This window comes from Pipistrellus hanaki (genome assembly GCF_964339955.1).
Source record: "Pipistrellus hanaki genome assembly, chromosome: X".
Lineage (NCBI taxonomy): Eukaryota > Metazoa > Chordata > Mammalia > Chiroptera > Vespertilionidae > Pipistrellus > Pipistrellus hanaki.
This window is the reverse complement of record NC_140524.1, coordinates 36,228,928-36,251,543: the sequence shown is the minus strand read 5'-3', so window position 1 is coordinate 36,251,543 and position 22,616 is coordinate 36,228,928. Positions and strand designations below refer to the sequence as shown.

Below are 22,616 nucleotides of genomic sequence, written 5' to 3'. Positions count from 1 at the left end.
AGCAAACCCTAAAATGCAAAGTCCATTCAAGGAAATGAAAAGTGATAGGAGCAAGGGTGGGGAAATGTTTTCAAATATAGTTTGTATCATGGTTAAGAGCACCGATTCTGGAGTCCATCAGATATAGGTTTGAATCCCATCTCCACTCATGTGTAACACTAGACCCGCCTGAGTCTCAATTTCCTAATCTCTAAAATTGGCATAATAATCTCCTTTGCAGGGTTTTTGAAAGAATTATATGAGATAATAGATATAAAATGCTTAAGCAAGTGGTAGAGAAAGTACAAGGCACTCTATTCCTCCCTCCAGATGATTACAGTCCTCCTAAGGAGACTGTTAAGCAAAACGACCCCACAAAACTGTTCCGTGCTCTATATCAGTAAATGCCACAATGGTCAGTAAAGACAATAAGGGCTGTCAGAGGAAGAACATGAGTCAGAGTATGGATTAGGATTAAGCATGACCCAATGGGTCTCATGAAGCATGATTTTTCCCTTACTTGTTAGCTTTAAGAAAGGTCAGTGTCTTGAATGCAATTTGTACGTGGGATTTTGTGCCAAATTTGTTCTGATAAACAATCTTTATTAAAATATGTTCATCTGTTTTGCCAAGTTGGGTTGTACTAATTAAAAAGATGGCCTTCCCTCTCCTAGCATCATCACCAAGTTCTATTAATTCAAAGGATCTTTAGTACTTGGAGTTCCTACTGTGAAAGAGGAAAAGAAATGATCTGGTGAAGGTAATCTTATGATTTAGACAATAAAGGGAAAAATTCCATATAGTTACGGTTTGTTGGCAAGCTGTATAGGGCCCTCCTCTAGAAATCTCTAGTGGGTAGTAGTGACATTTCTCTTTTCTGTTAGTCACAGCACAACTTTTGCTGCTCCTCATCCTCCCACTCCTGACAATTACTTAGTCTCTAATCTTACAGAGTTTTCAACAAAAGTAGAAGACAATATGCAATTTGGAAAATACTGATTCATTTTCTTGTACAGGGATAGTCAGGGACCACAAATACCCATACAGGGACGTCTTCTGATTGATATAGATGTGGACCGATGGGCTTACAATGTGAACATGCAAAAACACTTGTGCATTCGCTTTGCTGGAACAAGATATGGCAGTGAGAGTATGATGGATGCATGGAAGCCAAGTGGGGCTATAAGTTACCATAGCTTCAGCGATTAACTAGACCGTCTTGGGTTTATTTTTCTCCCCACTAAGCTGTGAGTTTTTCAAGGGAGAATCTGGTTCCTTTTCATCTTTACATTAACAGGCGCCAGCCAGCACAGAGCTTAGAGCACAGTAGGGACTTGATAAATTTGCCTTCCACCAAACTCTCTTTTCTGTGTTGCCGGAAATTGCATGCCCCCAGTGGCCATTTTGAGTGCGAAGTGTTATTTTAAGATACTCTGTTGAGAAAGCACTCCAAACTGTGCTACAAATTTCTGAAACGAAAGGGAGCTGAATGCCCAAAGGGTTTGGAGAAATCCCTAAGGGGAGGGAGGTGGAGAAGTGATGGGAAGAAGAGACTCATTGAGTAACCCACCCTCCCTTTTTGAGTGTGTTATTTCTTTCATAAGATTGTTATTTTCAATAAAAATGGGTTCAGATGCCATTGAAACTGTAGTTTGATAGCAATACTGTGAAAATGAGCTGCTAATTTTGGGCCAAATAATTCTCTTTTTTAAACCAACTGTTGCCATGTTCCTTCTTTTTTAAAAAATATATTTTATTAATTTTTTACAGAGAGGAAGGGAGAAGGATAGAGAGCTAGAAACATGGACCAGCTGCCTCCTGCACACCCCCTACTGGGGATGTGCCCGCAACCAATGTACATGTCCTTGGCCGGAATCGAACCTGGGACCTTTCAGTCCACAGGACGACACTCTATCCACTGGGCCAAACTGGTCTTGGTGCCATGTTCCTTCTTGAACTGAAATTTAATTTAGTGAATTGGGTGATGATGTTGGAGCAGGGAGATTTTTGAGTTGGCCCTGTGCCTCACTGCTAAGTTTTCTGTTTCCTTCCCAGTGCTATAGGAGGGATTCTGTGAAGCCAGTGAGTGTTCACTTTAGACTTGCAGAAGAGACATTCTTAGAATTCTTAAGGAGAACTTGTTTCTAAAGTAAAAGATTTCCCAGGAAACTAATGACCTTTGATGTAATATCTAAACAGAAGTAACCCAGCCTTATTTCACATTCTTGACCGATAAATATCATGCAATTATTATTGCTTTTTAAGTGAAATTGAAATTATATGGTTTTGTTTCCAATGATAGCATAAATAGGCTTGCTAGTTATGTGTATTTTTAAATACACGAGTGGTTAGATGAGTGAATACCTACATGGCACATACATATTTACATATTTATTTTAGGATTACCAGCTTGGTTTTATATTTGTACAGATATAGTTCAGATGATGAAAGATTAATCATCCTGTACAGGATGCACAGGAACCACCACAAAATCATTAAATCTAAGTATTTGATGCTGTTAATGACTCCTAGTTAGGATCCATGTTTCCTCTCCTTAGATGGAGAAACCAGACTGTAACTGAATCTGCACTGATAAGTTTCCTTTTTCACTGTCTATCCTTCCACTCTATGTTAGAAATCAGAACGTTATCTCCATTTGTGGAATTGTGTATTCAGTTTTAGGGCTTACACAAGGAAGAAGTCCATTTAGATTTGGTCCTTAGTAGCCTGAGCAAGCCTGGAAGAGTACACCATGTCCCAAACCATGGTACAAAGATTTCATTTTAAATTTTATTTTATTAGAGATTTGGAAAATACTGATTTATTTTCTTGTATAAGGGTGATATAAGATTACTGTTTCAATAAACGTATTTGAATAAAGAAGATATTTTATTTGAAGAAAAATATGAAATATTTGGTACTTCAGAAGATGTGCCAAAAACTTTGACAATTGTATGTAAGTCAAGTTTGGGAAACACTGCTAAGAAAAGAAAGTGGAATCTCAGAGGGAAGGGGTTGGGGGTTGGGTGTGTGGGAAGAGATTAACCAAATAATTTGTATGCATATATGCATAATCCATGGACACAAACAGTAGGATGGTGAAGGCCTGGGGCGGGTGGGAACCAGGGAGGGAAGTAAGGAGGAAAAGGGCATCTATAATACTCTCAACAATAAAGATAAATAAAATAAAACTAAATAAAAGAAAAAAGAAAAGAAGAAGAGTAGGATTTGGAAGACCTGCATTTGAATCCTGGTTCTGCTATGAAATATAAACAGCTGATCTTAAGCCTCTGAGCCAGTTTCTTCATGTATAAGTTGAAATGATAGTATTTTCTTTTGTCTAATGGAAAGGTTTTTGTGTGAAATAGGTAGAATGCATATTGAAAGTGGGTGTTGTTTTTTTGCTGATTCACTTTTGAAAATTTTTATTTTTCAATTATAGTTGACCTTCAATATTATTTTATATTAGTTTTAGGTGTACAGCATAGTGGTTGGACAACGATATGAAACAATGATATGTAAGTGTTTTTTTAAGACTGCAAAGTGATCTTCAAGTTAAACAACAATAGCAAACCTGTAATATCACTAGCAATTTATTTCAAGAGAGATTAGGACATCAGTGAATGAGAACTTTCAAAGACAAACTGTTTTGTTTTGTTTTTTCCCCTTCATGGGTGACAACTGAGTAGGTTCCAAATTTCGGTTGACTGTTTGCCTGTCACTGTCCAGGAAGAGAGAAGTATGAAACATATGCTTGCTTCTCTCAAGATTGTATAAATGCTTTCGCCTTTTACTTAAAACTGCTACAGAACTATATAGCAGTGCACAGTGGGACCTTGCTATTATTTAAGTCAAAGGTGTTCCTTGTTTTGGATGCCAATGAGGAACAAAAATCCAACTGAGTTACAAAAATCCAACTGGAAAGGAAATGTAGGGTGTGATTCTTTGGGACTAACTCCTACTGTAACCTCTCTTCCACTTTTAGTTTGAATTGTGCTTTTAATGCCTGGGAGGTGGTTGGAATTCAAAATGGGGATTGGAGGCAGGTGGGTGTTGTGGCTCTGCCCCTCCTCTTTTTTTCAAAAGATGAAATCTGATTCACAGGCCTAGATCTTCTACTAGGGGAAGCTTTGTGGGACCCAGAATAGCCACCCCCAACTTTTTCTGTAATAGAGCTAGCCCTGATAAAGGAAGTAGGAGTAAAGACCCAGAATGCTTAGTTGAATCAGTTTTCAATAAAAGGTGAAACCTTGTTTTGTATAACATGAATACATGGCTTTCAAAACACCTGGGGAACTATGAGTTTCATTTTTAGAAGGTATATACTGTACATTTAAAAAAGTGATTCATTTTAACATATGCTTTCTCAAATTCATTTGTCAACTACCTTGCATTGCTGAAAGGAGCATTTTCTTTCTTTTTTTCCAAAGTTACTTGATGAAGGTACTTGTGAAATTGTATGGAGAGATTAACAGATGCAAATTCAACAGGATAAACATTGAAATTTGAGGACCTTTTTTTTGCATTCTGTATTAGAAGGATGCTTGGCATAAGGCAAGACTTTGTTTGAAATTATTTTCAGTGCCTAAGGCTTGCCTTCCTAGATGTGGCTTAATTAATTTAATTTCTCTGAGAAATTGATCACAGACTTTGAGTGTTAGAGCTGGAAGCTGCAGTCAGTTTCCTTTCTCTTGGGGTCCATGTGAACATGGTACATAAGGGACAAGGAGTTCAATTTTCCTATTAGAAAATCTCTGAGGTCCCCAAATAGTATTTTTTTTCTATTTTGACTAAATTTTCATGAATACTCACAAACATGATAGGGGTGACCTGCTTCATTTGATCTCACGGTTCTATAAGTCTAAATTTAGGACTTGGAGTGAAATATATAGGTTTATTAGGAAAATTTTCGCTAGCTTTTTTGAGGTATAATTGAAAAATAAAATGTAAATATTTTAAGTATACAATGTGATGATTTAATATATCTATACATTATGAAAGGATTACCACAGTCAACTTAATTCACATTTATCACTTCACATAGTTAACTTTTTTTGTGTGGGTGAGCCCACAACCCAGGCATATGCCCTGACCAGGAATAGAACCGGTGACTTCCTGGTTCATAGGTGGATGCTCAACCACAGACCCACACCGACCGACCAGACTCTACTTACTTTATTAAGATTCCACATTAAGTGTTACCATTAGTATTTATCTTTGTCTGGCTTATTTCACTTAACATAATGCCTTCCAGATTTATCAGTGTTGTCACAGATGGCAGGATTTTATTTTTTCTTGTGGCTGAACAATATTCCATTGTGTGTGTGTGTGTGTGTGTGTGTGTGTGTGTGTGTGATATTTTCTTACCCATTCATCTGTCAGGACACTGGGGATTGAGTTGTTTCCATGTCTTGGCTGTTGTGAACAATACTATAATAAACATGGGAGTGTAGATATCTCTTTGTGATAGTGATTTTATTTCCTTTGGATAAATGCCCAGAAGTGGGATTGCTGGATTATATGGTAGTTCTATTTTTAATTTCTGGAAGAACCTCTTTACTGTTATTGTTAGAATCTTTTAGACTTGTTGAACGCTGATTCTTATTGGTTAGAGTGGTTTATACTTATCTTTCTAAGTAATCTTATAGAGGAAGCTCTGAGATGCCTTTCAGATATGAACATGTGATATAGCTGTAACCTGTTGTGAACCAATTAAAAACCGTTATCAAAGAATTGTGTTGATACATTGTGCTGAAAACTGCTTTAGATACTCTGTACACAAATATAAATATAACCCTATAATCCATCATTATAAGTTTTAAATAATCTTAAATTCATCAGTTATGATGTCTTAATATGTCTTAAATTCAGTTTTCCTTATATAGTTTTTATTGTAAAAATTTAAAATCATTTTTAATTTTTACAGTTGACATAAAATATTGTATTAATTTCAGGCATACATCCCAATGATTTGACATTTTATAACTTACTAAGTGATCATCCCAATAATTTATTATAAAATTTTTAAGAAAAATACTTTAGGTAAAATATTATTAGAAATCGCTAATATATCCATCTTGGTTTAGCATACTGTATTGAGACATGGCTCTGGTTGAATCTGAATATGTCAAAGTTCATTCAACAATTAGTGAATGTTCTAGGTTCTGGAATTTTGGCAGGGAACTATAAAGGAGAATCCCTGTTCTTAGCTACGCAGAGAGGTAACTAGATGGTATGTCAGATCATGGAAGTTTAGTGAAGGAAAAGATGGTACGAAGGTAGCTAATGGGACCCTATTCCAAGGTCAGTACCTTGAATATTAGTAGCTTTGTTATTTCTGAGGGGAGGAAAGGCTGCCTGGGGTAGAAAGAACAGCACCTTTGTAGTCATAGTCCCAGGTTTGAATTCCAGCTCTGAAGGCAGGCAAGTTACTTAACCTGAATTCAGTTCAGGATTTCCTCATCTGTAACATGAGGATAAAGATTAAACCTATTTTATAGGGTTGTTTTGAGTATTACATGAGAAAATGTAGAGAAAGCACTTGGCATGATGCCTTGTATATGGAAAGGGCTCCGTAAATGCTTTTAGCACAGTTATTAATAAATCATATCCTAGATTACTCAGAGTCACTGACCCTACTCCTTGTAACCTTAGCCTCAGGCTGGGGCCCTACTATCAATGCCCAGGTCGCCTGGAAGTCCAACAGGGATCCACTGACTTAGCTACTTGGAACCTCACCCTTTTTATGCCATGACCATTGGATCAAGCATCTCTAGTACCTCTGCTTGCCCCAACTATGCCAAAAATTGATACACCCTTCGGACAGTGAGCCTGGTACAGAGTAGACACATGAATATTGATACTTTCTCCCCCAGTTACTCAGTGAATAATGCATATTCAACAAATATCAACTTTTTGTGTTACTTTAAACTGGCCAGAGTGTGTGTGTGTGTGTGTGTGTGTGTGTGTGTGTGTGTGTGTGTGTGTTAGAGGCATGGTGCATAAATTCGTACATGAGTGGGGTCTGGCCAGCTTGGCCAGGGCGAGGGGACTTGGGTGGTTGGCCTGCCTGCCTGCTGGTCAAAATCTTGGTAGAAGGGACATTTTGCATATTAGCTTTTTATTATATGGGTTATACACTGATTGGCCAGATTATTATGAGTTTAGAGATCACAATAATATGGCTACTCAGTGTGTGTGTGTGTGTGTGTGTGTGTGTGTGTGTGTGTGTGTGAGAGAGAGAGAGAGAGAGAGAGAGAGAGAGAGAGAGAGAGAGAGAAAGAGAGAGAGAGAAAGGGAAAAGGGAGAGTGAGATAGAGACATCAATGATGAGAGAGAATCATTTATCGGCTGCCTCCTGCACACCCACACCAGGGATTGAGCCTGTAACCTGGGCATGTGCCCTGACCGAAAATTGAACTGTGACCTCCTGGTTCATAGGTTGATGCTCAGCCATTGAGCCATGCTGGCTGGGCTGTGTTACTTTAAATTCAATAAATTTTGGAAGGTAATCAGAGTTCAGTGTCATTTCATCAGAAGTCTTGTCTTTAGCAGAGTTCTGTATGTGTTTGGTGAGTGTCTAGCTAGGGAGGATATTTCTCTTGAAAAGTGTCTCCTTTAAGTGATTATCATCATCTGTAATCTCTTCTCTTGTGAAATAATAAATAGCACCTGGAGAGAAACTTACCTTGTGAGTTTGACCATATTAACTTTCCTTTATCTCTTATTAAGGAGAAGACCAAAGTTGTTGAGCCCTTGGACTATGAGAATGTTATCATCCAAAGAAAAACCCAGATTTACAGTGACCCCCTCAGAGACCTGCTTATGTTTCCAATGGAAGACATATCCGTGAGTTCACAAGCATTTTTTTTTTTAAAGAAGTAACATCCTGCATTTGCCAAGACAGTTTTTACAGCAAGTATGATCCTTGTCTTCTAGATCTCGGTGATAAGTCGTCAGCGCAGAACAGTGCAGTCCACTGTCCCTGAAGATGCTGAGAAAAGGGCTCAGAGTTTGTTTGTCAAAGAGGTAAGAGGCTCAAAGGCCACAGAGGAACATTCATCGTATATTTCAAATATTCTTCCTTTACTGTAAGTAGAAAATAAAATTACTGTTACTTTAACTGACCCACAGAACAAGTCTATATGATGTGATACAGAGATTACAGCTTAAATACTTTCACAGGTAGCATGTATTCTTAGTCTTTTTCTTTTGGATTTGAATATTGTCTGCACTTGGACTCAGTGTTGGAGAGAGCATGAGAATTGGCAGTTATTGCTGCCAATTGGTTTAGGGAAACAGTGAATCCCCAAAGGAAGATCCAAGTACCTAAATTTCCCAAGTGATTTTTAAGTTTTACAGCTTATTACCTGATTTAAAAAAAAAATGGCTATATGTATATTTTTTGTATTTATCAAATTACAGATTTCTCTTTTCTTTCAGTGTATTAAAACCTACAACACAGATTGGCATGTGGTAAACTACAAGTATGAAGACTTCTCTGGAGACTTTCGAATGTTGCCATGGTAAGTACAGAATTCAAGTGAAGCCTTCTGAAGGAGAATTATTAAACATTTTATCTTTTTTTAACCACTTATGAAACTTCTTAGTTACAATTTATACTAAAGCAAAAACTCAAACAACCAGCATGTTTTGTAGATGCGATATTTTGGATAACTGAATATGTCTTTACTTTGCTCACTGAAATTCTTTTCAAAATGCATGAGTTCACTTTTTCGCTTTGGTCTATCTATATTGACCATAAAATGATCTTTATTTGATTCTGGATAACATACTGAGTATTTTCCAGTGGTGTCACTGAAGAGGCTAGAAAATATATGGCTCAATTTGATGACCCCAGATAATCTCTGGACAAAGTATATCTCTTTCAGTTGAGTTGAAGGACCACTATGAGCACACTGGCTCAGGGTTCAAATTTTATTTCTACCACATACTTGCTAGATGACCTTGGGCCAGTCACTCAAGTCTGTTTGAGCCCTCATTTTCTCCCCTTTTCTCATCCATAATACTGCCAACCTCACAGGGTAGCATACAGATAAAGTTTTGGAGAAATAAGACTTTGTATATCCTTATAGTTTCTATTTATTTATTTATTTATTTATTTTTAAAAATATATTTTATTGATTTTTTACTGAGAGGAAGAGAGAGGGATAGAGAGTTAGAAACATCAATGAGAGAGAATCATTGATCAGCTGCCTTTTGCACACCCCCTACTGGGGATATGCCTGCAACCAAGGTACATGCCCATGACCGGAATCGAACCTGAGACCTTTCAGTCTGTAGGCTGAAACTCTATCCACTGAGCCAAACTGGTTTCGGCCCTTTTATAGTTTTTAAAGTACTTACCCAGAGGAGAAAACTGAGTCCTAAAGATGTCCTGTAAAACTGACTCCTAAGATGATCTGTTGGAGGTCATACACCAAACAGAAGATAGAGTCATAATTACACTGCTACTTTTTAAAAAATATCTTTTTATTAATATTGAGAGAGAGAGAGAGAGAGAGAGAGAGAGAGAGAGAGAGAGAGAGAGAGAGAGAGAGATCTCAACTGATTGCCTCTCGCATGTACCCTGACCAGGACCAGGGATGGAACCTGCAACCTGGGTATCAAACTGACTGGGAATCAAACTGAATTTCTTTCTGTGCATGGATGATACTCAACCAACTCGACCACAGTGGCCAGGACACTATGTTGCTTTTTGACCTGGGGAAAGATAAGGTTTTGCCATCAATAACAGCTCTAATACACATTCTTTGACAATTTCTGCCCTTCCCCAGCAAAGTATCTGGGCTTAGTTATATCTTTGCTGCTGGCTGCACATGTGGGAATCCTTATGTAAAAGGTAATATAAGTTTAGTCAGAGGAGAGAATCTGAGTTTGGGAAGAAGAAAAGAATTTCTCCTCTTCATGTCTTGGCATTTTAATTTTTTTTTTTTTTGTGAAAGAAAGAAGTCTTTTTTATTATGTTTTGTTTTCTGTTTTGTTCAGTGTTTAAGATAATTCTCTTGCATTTTCAGCAAATCCATGAGACCAGAAAAGATTCCAAATCATGTATTTGAAATTGATGAGGATTGTGAGAAAGATGAGGTAAAGACTGGGGCCCCTGCACTGTTTTATTCAAGGTCCCTTCTATTGAAAGATTTCCTTGAGAAAAGATGAGGGAAAGAATTGTATTTGAATGACCTGTAGCCAACTTTCAAATTAATTAGTTATTTAAAAAAAATAACTAATTAATTTGAACAACATAGACTGATGAACAAGAACAGAGCCATGGGTCAGACTGTTAGACTTCAAAGGGAGGGTGGGGATAAAAGGGAGAGATCAACCAAAGGACTTATATGCATACATATGAGCCTAACCAGTGGTCAAGGACAATAGGGGCATGGGGGCATGAGAGGATGGGCGGTGGGGGATTGGAATGAGGGTTGAGGACAAATATGTGATACCTTAATCAAAGAAATTTTAAAATAAATAAATAAATAAATAAATAAATAAATAAATAAGCTCTTGCATTTCTAAATGGAATTGGGGGGAAAATCAAGTGAACTGGGCTGTGATTTATATATAAACACTAGAAGCCTGGTGCACAGATTTGTGCACTGGTGGGGTCCCTTGGCCTGGCCTATGGGGATTGGGCCAAAACCAGCTCTCTAACATCCTCTGAGGGGTACTGGACTTTGAGAGGGCTCAGGCCAGGCTGAGGGACCCTGTGGGTGCATGATTGGGACCAGGGAGGGATGCGGGAGATTGGGCAGCCAGGGAGGGGCCTAGGGAAGGCTCCAGGGTGTGTCTGGCCCATCTCACCCAGTCCTGATCAGCCGGACTCCAACAGCAAGCTAACCTACTTGTCAGAGCGTCTGCCCCCTGGTGGTCAGTGCATGTCATAGTGACTGGCCAAGTGGTCAGTCACTTAGCATATTAGGCTTTTATTATATAGGATTAGATAGGATGTTTATCACCTGTGGGACATGCTTGTGGAGTTGCTTTTCCTGCACTGGGCATGTGATGTGGTGATTCATCTGGTCTCTTCTGCCTGATAGATCCCTCAGGGGACAGATGGCCTGGATGTCTGTGACATTTTGCTTGTTGACATAATGCAGAAGACTTTCCCAGATGACAGCTTATACAATTAAGTAAATACTAAGAGCCTACTGTGTGCACAGCACAGAGTCTTTCATTTTATAATTAACAGTTATAAGTTTAATCAGGCATCTTCTCGGAGGGAGGGGACTGTTAGGCTTTGATTAGAAACTGGAGCAGGGCCTAGTTCGTGCCCCCCAAACACTATTTCACTATTTGATTAGATGTCTGGCTGTTGTTTCATTGACGGTTTTTACTCTTTTCAGGATTCATCTTCTTTGTGTTCTCAGAAGGGTGGTGTGATAAAACAAGGCTGGTTGTACAAAGCAAATGTAAATAGCACCATTACGGTTACCATGAAGGTAAGAAGTAGTTATAGTATTTCATTGTTTTAAGGACATTCTCATTAGTAACCTGTCTGGAAAGAATATTTCTTTAAAAAAATATTTATAATGAACTCTAACAACAACAAAAAAACTTTAATGAGAAGATTTTCACAGATGTATGCAATTTAAAAAATCTGAAGTCTCAGGATGAATTGAGAAGTGTACCTTTAAAAGAAAACTAGTTATTATTTTCTGAATTAAGAAGTTGAAAAAGGAGGCTTTCAGAGGAATAAAGAAAATAGCTTTGAAACAAAAGGGCGTCAGAATTTCTGTTTCTTTTATTTATTCACTGAGGCCCAGTGCATGACATTTGTGCACAGGTGCAGTCCCTAGGCCTGGCTGGCAATCGAAGTGTGAGCATCTGGCATGGAAGGGCAGGTCCCAGCTGACCTCCGGGCCCTGAGTAGTACCTGGGCCCCTAGGCCCCCCGCACATCCCCTGCCGGCTAAGTCATGGTGCCCAAGTTCCCACGTGGAGATGCAGTGAGCATGGCTGGATGCCGAGGGTCGGGGCACAGCATGGGCATCTGGGCCACCCAGTGGCACCACATGGAAGCCGGCGCATGGAAGCCGGGCGGGCAACACACTCTCTCCTGGCCAGGTTTGCAGACGGGTTCCTGCGTGAACCCACAGGGAGCCCGACCGGCCCCTGCAGTCCTGGTGGCTGCTGGCCTGGCTCACCCGGAAGAGGCAGCAGGAATGTGGGACAGGCTCCTTGTGGGCGCCAGCACCTGAGCACAGGTCGGGGCTTCCTCTGCTCAAGAGCCCTGGTGTCCTGGAGGAGGGTAGCAGGGGGAGTGAGAGTGGGCTGGGTGGACACCCTGTATTCTCATCGCACCTCCATCCCCACCCCCCCCACCCCCAGGTAGCTGGTGAGAGGTCGCAGCAAGTCAGTGACACCCACCATGTTTCGTGCCACCCACTGGTACATGTCATAGCGAGCGGTCAAACTCCTGGTCTCCCTGTCTAATTCCTTGTCCAACAACTGTTCGAGGGGATAATTTGCATATTAGGCTTTTATTATATAGTATTTTTATTTCTCAAGTACAGTTTATATTTTATACTATTTTGTATTAGTTTTAGGTGAACAGCAGAGTGGTTAGCCTATCATATACTTTACAAAGTGATTCCCCCTAATATTTCCAGTACCCACCTGGCACCATACATAGTTATTACAATGTTATTGACTAGATTCCTTATGGTGTACTTTCTATCCCTGCAACTATTTTGTACTTACCAATTTGTACTTTCACTTTTTTTACCCAGCCCCCAAACCCTACTCTCTGGCAAAGATTTCTATGTGGAAATAAATGCAATGAGTAGAGAGAAAATACAAAGTTATGTAAGATGGGGTTTCTTGACTCCAATAACCTCCAGCCTAGCTAGATTTGAAACATATTAAATTACTATATAAAGCTGTACATCAGTACTGTCAGAACTAGAGAGTTTTTTGTTTTGTTTAAAATATATTTTTATTGACATAAGAGAGGAAGGAAGAGGGAGGGAGGGAGGGAGGGAGGGAGGGAGGGGGGGAGAGAGAGAGAGAGAGAGAGAGAGAGAGAGAGAGAGAGAGAGAGAGAGAGAGAGAGAGAGACATCAATAATGAGAGAATCATTGATCGGCTGCCTCCTGCATGTCTCCCACTGGGGATGGAGGCTGAAGTCCTCACATGATCCCTTGACCAGAATCAAACTTGAACTCAGGACCCTTCAGTGCATACACTGACACTCTGTCCACTGAGCCAAACCAGCTATGGCACAACTAGAGAGTTTTCTAGTTTGGTCAGAATAGTGAGTCTGTGTAAGGGCTTTGTCACACAAGGTAGAAACAGAGAAAGGGATTATGTTGTACAGGGCCTTGAATGTGTCAGACATGAGCTTGGCTTTGGGAGACTTTGAAGAACCATTAAAATCCAAAGGTAAAACTAACAAGCTCCTTGGAGATTCTGAGCAGGGAAATAAATTAATCACTGATATCCCAATAGAACTGTTCTATCAGATATTCAATATAAGATCATGTGGTTTGCTGCATATGATTCACACTTCCATTAAGTTTTGAAGGTCATTATGTCTTGCACATTGCCTGCAAGCAGAAATCATGGGTATCTACCAAGGAAAGACTCAAATTTTATCTTAATTTAATATCTCACTTCCTGGTTTCCATTTAGTGGTCAAGTCCTATCCTCACTTTCATTTTCAAGCTCTGAAAATAATGAATAATAAGTTGTAGGATGCTTCTTATATGCCTCCTGCACCTAATCACAGGCCTTTGCACATGATGATAAGAGAATCCATTTAGTGAATATGTGCCAGGCACCATGCTGAGTGTTTCATATTCTGGATCTCATTTAATCTTCATGGAAGCCCTGTGTTAGAGGTACTGTATTATTAGGTTATAGATGTGGAAAGTGAGACACAAAGAAATTAAATGATTAACCCAAGGTCACACAACTCCAATTTTTAAGAGGTGGGATTTCTACCTACACAGGCTAATGCCTGAGCCTATGCTCTTATCCAGCATACGCTTGGTGCTCACTGGCTGAGTTGGTGAGTCTCAAGTCTTCATTATATCTCCTGTAAGAATACTGGGTAAAGAAATACATGTGTGAAGGTTAAAATTCTATGCGAGTTATTAGAAAATGGTTCTTAAAAATATACTTTTATTGATTTCAGAGAGAGAGGAAGGTAGAGGGAGGGAGAGAGAAACAAAACAGAAACATTGATTGGCTGAAGAAGGTAGAGGGAGAGAGGGAGGGAGGAAAGAAAGGAAAAAAGATAGAAAGAAAACACAAACATTGATTGGCTGCCTCCCATACACACCCTGCCTGGGGATTGAACCTTTTGGTGTGAGATAATGCTCCAACCAACTGAGCCAAACTGGCCAGGGCGGCTTTATGGTTTGTTTGTTTTTAAAATGTATTTTTATTGATTTCAGAGAGAGGAAGGGAGAGGGAGAGAGAGATAGAAACATCAATCATGACAGAGAATCATTGATTGGCTGCCTCCTGCATGCCCCACACTGGGGGTCGAGCCTGAAGTCCAGGCATATACCCTGACTGGGAATCAAACCTGTGACCTCCTGATTCATAGGCTCAACCATTGAGCCACACTGGCCAGGGCAGTTTTATAGTTTTTGACTCCACCCCTTTCCCCTTAACATTCTCACAATATTTCAAGGTTTTGTCCATGCTCAAGCATAAAATAAAACATTAGGGAATTAATCCTATGTAATATTATAAAAGCCAAATATGCAAATTGTCCCCTCGGGCGGTCGTTCGACCAGGAGACTGGGAGTCTGACCACTCGCTATGATGTGTGCTCACCATCAGGGTACAGCAGGCATCAGCGACACAGCACTGGCAGTGGGCGGCAGTGGAGGTGCTGCCAGCCCCGATGGGCCCTGATGAGAGCAGGACTACAGCAGGATGGTGGAGCAGGTGAGAGGGTGACATCAGGCCCAGGAAAGTGTGAGTGGGCACCCAGGTGCTGCCCGGGGCCCAGAGGTCATCTGGGACCTGCCCTTCCACGCCAGATGCTCATACTTTGATCACCAGCCAGGCCTAAGGACCACACTCGGACATGAATTTTGTGCATCAGGCCTCTAGTATCTTCATAAAACAATTCACCATATGTTTCCTTTCAATAGTGAGTTGATCTAATGCCTGTAAATTATAATTTGATTTACTTAAAACTTCTTTAAGGTCCCCATTATAGTGAACACTCACAAATATAAAATACAGTTACTATAAAAAGTATATGTTTTGCCCTAGCTGGTTTGGTTCAATGGATAGAGCATTGGCCTTGGACTGAAGGGTCCCAGGTTCGATTCTGGCCAGGTGCACATGCCTGGGTTGTGGGCTTGATCCCTTGGTGTGGGGCACCTCCACTGCCGCCCACTACCAGTGCTGTGTCACTGATGCCTGCCGTCCTCTGATGGTGAGCACACAAAGTTCCCAGCCAGGAAGCAGAAATTCATGAAAGGGTGGAGAGTCTGAGGCAACCTGGTGACCATATGGCCTGGCTGAAGGGGACAGCTGTGGTTTGTCTCCAGCTAATTGTTATTCTGCTGCTGCCGAGCACAGGCTCTTTGCTTTCCCTCTTTTTATCTCCAGCTGTTCATATTTTGGACACTTGTTTTGTTTTCAGTGAGGTATAATTCACAGACCATAAAAACACGTTTCTTTGGAAAACCTCTATCAACCAGTAGGCAAAGGAAGGAAAAGAAGAATAAGCCAAATTGATTATATGTACTACACAGCTTTAAAAAGAAAAAAAAAAAAGAAAAAAAAAGAATAGGGACTATTTTGAAATAGTAAAGCCTATAATGAGATTTGGGAATTGTCTCTGGGTATGGATTTCACTTATCCCAGCTATTCTCCATTATAGATTATGAATTCCCATTTTGGATTTCTGGGAGATGAATATATATATCCTGTATTCTCCTGGTTTCACCTCCTGAGCCATAGCAGTAGTGTTGTATTTCAGGATTAATCACTGCTAGAATGGGCATGAGAAGAAGGTTCAGCCCAATTCAGTTAAGGTGTCTGAGGGATTTTGCCTAGATATTTTTTCCTAGAGTAATTGTGTTTTAACTGTTATTTAGTTCACCATCGTTGAAATTAGTTGAAACTTGCAATGTTTACTGTACCCCTCTCTGTATATAAGTAGAGAGCACGTGCGTGTATGGAGTGGGCTGGGAGTAGATTGGGCATCTGCAGCCATTTTCTAGTCACCAGGATGGAATTTGGAATAGTCAAAGTCCAGGCCCAAGGTGCACCAGGGGACTCGGGCTTATACCCTGAGGTGTTCTGTTCCAGGTGGGGGTCATGCACCTTCCTCCTGCTTCAGGCCTGGATTGGCTCAGGCCTAGGAGAGAGGCTAAACCTACAGGTGGGATGACTGGCTGACCCAGCTCTAGGAGAGCTGGGAAAAGCAGAAGCAAAAGAACTAAGATAAAGGGCTGACAGAATCTATGAGACATTCTGAAAGGAAATTTCTATATATTTGTTTCTATTACAATGGCTTCAAAGTGAAGAAAATTAATGAGTCTCAGAAGCAGACAGGAAGATGATTCAGGTGTGCTATTATCTAGTCATTTTCTTGGTGTTGGTGGCAGTTATACCCTGGATGCATCTGGAGGCCCCTGCCTGCTGAGACCTTCAGTCCACACTGGTGAGAAGCTTTGGTAGTTTTAGCAACAAGCACCACAGTGCTAGAGCTCACAGAGTTGAGAGCAGAGAGCATTTTCCATTGGATAATTCAAGCTTTGATAGCCCTGTAAACTTGCAGCAGACAAACCAGGAAGCTACAGCAGAAGGATCTGGGTATTCATCATGACTCATTGGCGAATAACAGCCTGCAGGAGCCATGCATCTTCCCTCCTATTTCATCTGTGCCTTCTTTTTTTTTATATATAATAAATCTTTATTGTTCAGTTTATTACAGGTGTTCCTCTTTCTCCCGTCTTCCCCCATAGCTCCCCTCCACCTGATTCCCAATTCCACCCCATGCCCTTACCCCCGCCCCTGTCTTCATCCATAGGTGTAAGATTTTTGTCCGATCTCTTCCCTCACCTCTCAGACTCCCTTCCCCCTGAGAATTGTTAGTCCAATCCCTTTCTATGTCCCTGATTCTATTATGTTTACCAGTCCATTTTGTTCTTCAGATTTTTTATTCACTTGATTTTTAGATTCACTTGTTGGTAGGTATGTATTTTATGTCTTTTTGTTGTATATAATTTTTACCTTTACTTTTCTTCTTCTTCTTCCTCTCCTTAAAGAATACCCTTCAGTATTTCATGTAATCCTGGTTTGGTGTTGATGAACTCCTTTAACTTTTTCTTGTCTGTGAAGCTCTTTATCTGACCTTCAATTCTGAATGATAGCTTTGCTGGGTAGAGTAATCTTGGTTGTAGGTTCTTGTTGTTCATCATTTTGAATATTTTTTGCCACTCCCTTCTGGCCTGCATAGTTTCTGTTGAGAAATCAGCTGACAGTCGTATGGGTGCTCCCTTGTAGGTAACTAGCTGTTTTTCTCTTGCTGCTTGTAAGATTCTCTCTTTGTCTTTTGCCCTTGGCATTTTAATTATGATGTTTCTTGGTGTGTTCCTCCTTGGATTCCTCTTATTTAGGGTTCTGTATGCTTCTATAACTTGTAAGTCTATTTCTTTTACCAGGTAGGGAAAGTTTTCTGTCATTATTTCTTCCATTAAGCCTTCAATATCCTGCTCGCTCTCCTCTGGTACCCCAAAAATCCGGATGTTGGTACGCTTTAAGCAGTCCTGGAGGCTCCTTACACTATCCTCATACTTTTGGATTCTTCTTTCTTTCTGCTTCTCTGGTTGGGTGATTTTTTCTTCCTTATATTCCAGATCTTTGGTTTGATTCTTGGGGTGCGTTGATCTATAGTTGAGTTTCTGTATATTCTTTATTTCAGAGATTGTATGCTTAATTTCTAGCTGGTCCTTTTCCTTTTTTTTTTTTTTTGTATTCTCTTTAACGTCCTTGAAGATCTCACCAAGCTTCTTGGAGGTCTCATCAAGTTTCTCAAAGGTTTTTAGAAGATTCTTGAGTAATCTTATAAATGTGATTCTGAACTCTGTGTCATCCAGTAGTTTACTTTCCTCCATCTCTCCCATTCGTGACATGTTTCTGTGTCTCCTCCCTGTGTTGATGGAGTGGCTTTGTGTGGTAGGTGACCTATCAGCTTCCCCAATCACCTGGGGTGATCGCTTTTGGTATATCCCTTTGTGGGCTGAGTGCAAAGTTTTGGTATAATTAAGCCTTGTTTGCTGTTGGTACTCTGGGAGGAATTGATCTCCAGGCCAATTGTCTGTGAGGACCCGCTCTGTCTATAAAGGAAGAACTGCTGGGCTGGAGACATGGTTTGTTTCAGTGGGGCTTTGGTGTTCACTGAGTCTGTCTCCCTAATGTGTCACTTATGGGTGTGCGTGGTTGAAATTGACCACTAGGAACACTGGCTTCTGGATCTCCAATGGGATTCAGTTCAGGAGCTACAGCGAGAACTACAGTTTTCTCCTGTTTGCTTGGGTCTTGGTGTTTTTTTTTTTCTTTCTTTTTTGTTTTTTTCTGGAGCTGCAGTTTATATAAGGTTAAGCTGCCTCAATACAGGCCATTCATATGTAAACGTAGCTTGTGGTGCCTGGGCAGGTCTGTAGAATCTGCAGGTGGGGCCTCAGGGCAGGGTCTCAGGGCGGGGCCTTAGGGTGGGGCAGGGTCTCAGGATGTCACTAGGTTGGGGTGTGGCTAACATCAATGGCTGTCCCAGCCCCAGGCATTTCAAGTCCCCACTTCCCTGCAATCCAGTGCAGTAAACAATGAAATGATTGGCGCACCTCTGCAAGAGTCCCCCTCACTTCCGACAGATGGCCCACAGACCAGCTTCTCCCCATAGGTGTCTGGGTCCCCCACGTGACCCCAGAAACTTGATTTCAAAGTGATAGGGAGCTTGTTTCCTTTCGGGTTTAAAAGAAAAGCCACGCTGCACGCCCAGTCGCCCACAACCAGCCCGATTCACGTGCCTCCGTACCTAGGCTCCTCAGCTTTTCAGCGCTTATGCTCCCCTCTCTTTCAGCCAGCCTTCCCGTGGTTTTGGATGATAGATGTCCTTTGTATTAGTTTTAATTTTTTTTTTAAAGTGTTGTGCGAGTGGCAGAGCAGCTGTTCACCTATGCTGCCATCTTGGTCTTCCCATCTGTGCCTTCTTGATGCGCTGTGGCTTGGCATTAGCCTGTATATCACTCTGGGGCTGTCAGGTATTAAAGCAGAGCAGCTTTGTGCCTTTTAGTGTGAGCTGTTCGTGTAAGAGTTTTTGTTCTTGTACGTATTTCTGGATTTGAAAAATTATGTAGAATTAATCCTTTGGAAGGTTTCAAATGATGCACAACCACTTTAAAATATATATTTTATTGATTTTTTCCAGAGAAGAAGGGAGATGGATAGAGAGCTAGAAACATCAATGAGAGAGAAACATCGACCAGCTGCCTCCTGCATACCCCCTACTGGGGTTGTACCTGCAATCAATGTATATGCACTAGACCAGAATCGAACCTGGAACCTTTCAGTCCACAGACCAATGCTCTATCCACTGAGCCAAACCAGTTTCAGCCACAACCACTTTTAAGTGCTTTTATCAACAAGTCCAAGTTCTTTTCCTGGACATTTTATTTTTATTGTTTTTATTAGGTCTAGTAATAATTAATGTCGTTTTCTAATACTTTTTAAAATCGAATTTATTTAAACAATACAACAAAATTTAATCAACAATATAGTTGCCGTTGTTTTCTACTACTTGTGCCCAACGCTCAGGAAGCATTTTAATCCCTCTGTTGTAAAATTCTTGTGATTTTGATGCAAAAAATTCGGTTAATGCATTTTTGAGGCATTCTTCATTATTAAATTTTTTTCCAAGAAGAAAGTTTTGCAAAGAACGAAACAAATGGTAATCGGAAGGGGCAATATCAGGAGAATATGCAGGTTGAGGGAGAACTTCCCATTCCAACTGGCGCAGTTTTTCAGCAGTGATTCTTGCAGTATGCGGTCGTGCGTTATTGTGGTGAAGAATTACGCCCTTCCGATTAATCAGCGCGGGTTCTTTTTCTCTTAAAGCTTGGGCTAACCTTTCCAATTGGGCACTATACACTGCACTTGTAATGGTTTGGTTAGATGGTAAAAGTTCATAATGAAGAATTCCTTTAAAATTCCACCAAACACACAACATCACTTTTTTCGCATGCAAGTCAGGTTTTGGCGTGGGCTGCGGAGCCTCATTTTTGTCCAACCATTGAGGCCGCCTTTTCAAATTAACATACAGCACCCATTCTTCATCTCCAGTAACAATTTGCTCTAAAAACGGCAAACGGTTTTGACGAGAGAAGAGCGAATTGCAAATTGTGACTCTTTGATTACGGTTGTTGTCCGTCAACTCATGAGGAACCCATTTTCCAAACTTTTGGACTTTGCCAAGTGCACGCAATTGATTGGAAATTGTTTTTTTGTGAACAATTTAAAGTTGTTGCAAGCTCTTGTTGGGTAATTTGAGGATTTTGCACCAAAAGAGCTTGAAGATCTTCTTGATCAAAATTGGACACACGGCCTCGACCACTCTTGTCATCTAACGAAAAATTTCCCTCGCGAAATTTCTCAAACCAACGCTGGCATTTTCTGGCGCTAACTGCATCTTGACCAAGAGCACTACAGATGTTTTTTGCAGCCTCACTTGCTTTTCTTCCTAATTGGAACTCGTAAAGCATGCAGTGCCGAATATGCTCTTCATCCGCCATCTTCTTAGCCCTAGTTTTGCAACAAAAACCAAACCAAACACAAACTTTTTCAAGCAAAACTTGTTAATTGCACTTCACACGTTCTGTAGATACCACGTGTTTGAAGGTTATGTCAATACAAGTCAACGCCAAGCAAGATTTTAAACGAATGTTGAAAAACGACATTAATTATTACTAGACCCGATATATATTTTTATTGATTTCAGAGAGGAAGGGAGAGGGAGAGAGAAATAGAAGCATCAATGATGAGAGAGAATCATTGATCGGCTGCCTCCTGCACACCCCACACTGGAGATCGAGCCCTCAACCCACGCATATGCCCTGACCGGGAATTGAACCATGACTTCCTGGTTCATAGGTCGACTATCAACCACTGAGCCATGCTGGTTGGGCCCTGGACATTTTGACTGTCAGAAATAAGGGAATGCATTAACAATGAAGGGAAAAACAAATTTATGAGAGAAGATGGAAATAAAAGAAGAAAAAAGAGAAGAGATTGAGCAATATCCAGTAGATAGAAGGGAATCAGAAGATGCCTACTATAAGGTCTTTTGAGAAAGCATCCACATGACTTGTAATTTGATTAAATAATGTAGCTAACGTGATTCATATATGGGTTGCATTAGAAAGTTAAACCTCCCTAGGTAGCTGCCACAGAGTTTTCAAGAACATTCAAGTCGATGGTGATGGGCTCTAGGGAAAAAAAGGCCAGTGAAGGAACTAAGCTGAGTTCTTCATATTGGAAGATTACTAGCATACAACCCTTTTTTATGGAATAAAAGTTTGCATTTTTCCCAGTGTACACTTTCCCTCCAGATCTGGTCTGTTGTTGATATAGTCTTCACCGTTTTTTGCAATTGTCATTTCCCCCCAGAAGTGCTTTTTAAAAAAAAATATATTTTATTGATTTTTTCAGAGAGGAAGGGAGAGAGATAGAGAGCAAGAAACGTCGATAAGAGAGAAACATCGACCAGCTGCCTCCTGCACTCCCCCCACTGGGGATGTGCCCGCAACCAAGGTACATGCCCTTGACCGGAATCGAACCTGGGACCTTTCAGTCCGCAGACCAACACTCTACCGCTGAGCCAAACCGGTTTCGGCCCAGAAGTGCTTTTTGAGCATCCCCATTATTGACTGAGAAAGTAGCCTGGAGGAACTCAAGACTACTGGAGAGAGGCTAATGATGTGGATCACTCCACAAGTCACAGTCTCAGCGCCTGAGCACTTCCTCTCACTAGGAGGATGTTGGCCTCACTCAGCTCTTGCAGAGCTCTGTTGGTTGTTGGGGACAAGTAACCACTTTACTCAGAGCTTATAATTTGCTTTATTCTTGGTGTTCATGTTAAAGTAAGTCTTGTCATAGGTGATTAATTTCTTCAATGTGTACTTCTAGTTAATGAAAACACACCCATTACTACTCCTTAATTCCTGGAAAAGTTTTGGAGAGAAGTTTAAGATCATAGAAAATAAATGATCCCTTTAGCAGAGATTCCAATTCCCACAGAAACCTATTCATTTTTATTCCCTCTTTCTCAAGTAGTTGGTGGCACATCTGCTTTTGTTAACTTCTTTTTGTATTAGTGAAGGAATTTAATGTGAAGTAGATAGCTATGATATTGGACATGACCTTCCTGTGTTATTTAGAACTGTTTTTCCTAAGGGATAGAATGATATATGGAATAAGGAAGAATCTGCTCTTTAAGGTGGTTTTTCATTTTAAAAAATCTGCTGTAGATTCTTAGCCAACCCTTGAGACACCCACCTTTATGCATCTTCTTGGCTCAGTTTGGTCACATTCCTCCAGCTTCCTCCTCCCCATGCTCAGCCATTAAACATTGAAGTGTCTTGGTAT

At 40.5% G+C, this 22,616-nt stretch overlaps 1 protein-coding gene across 2 annotated transcripts in view; it reads left to right on the top strand.

Annotated features, from left to right (window-relative positions):
• DOCK11 (dedicator of cytokinesis 11) overlaps positions 1-22,616 on the top strand; it is a 199,089-nt gene that overhangs the window by 37,744 nt on the left and 138,729 nt on the right. For both annotated transcript variants that reach the window (XM_084870353.1, XM_084870352.1), the window contains exons 2-6: positions 7,711-7,827; positions 7,918-8,007; positions 8,422-8,504; positions 10,017-10,086; positions 11,346-11,441. In XM_084870353.1, the coding sequence (XP_084726479.1) occupies positions 7,711-7,827; positions 7,918-8,007; positions 8,422-8,504; positions 10,017-10,086; positions 11,346-11,441 (456 nt within the window). The remainder of the gene's footprint in view (positions 1-7,710; positions 7,828-7,917; positions 8,008-8,421; positions 8,505-10,016; positions 10,087-11,345; positions 11,442-22,616) is intronic.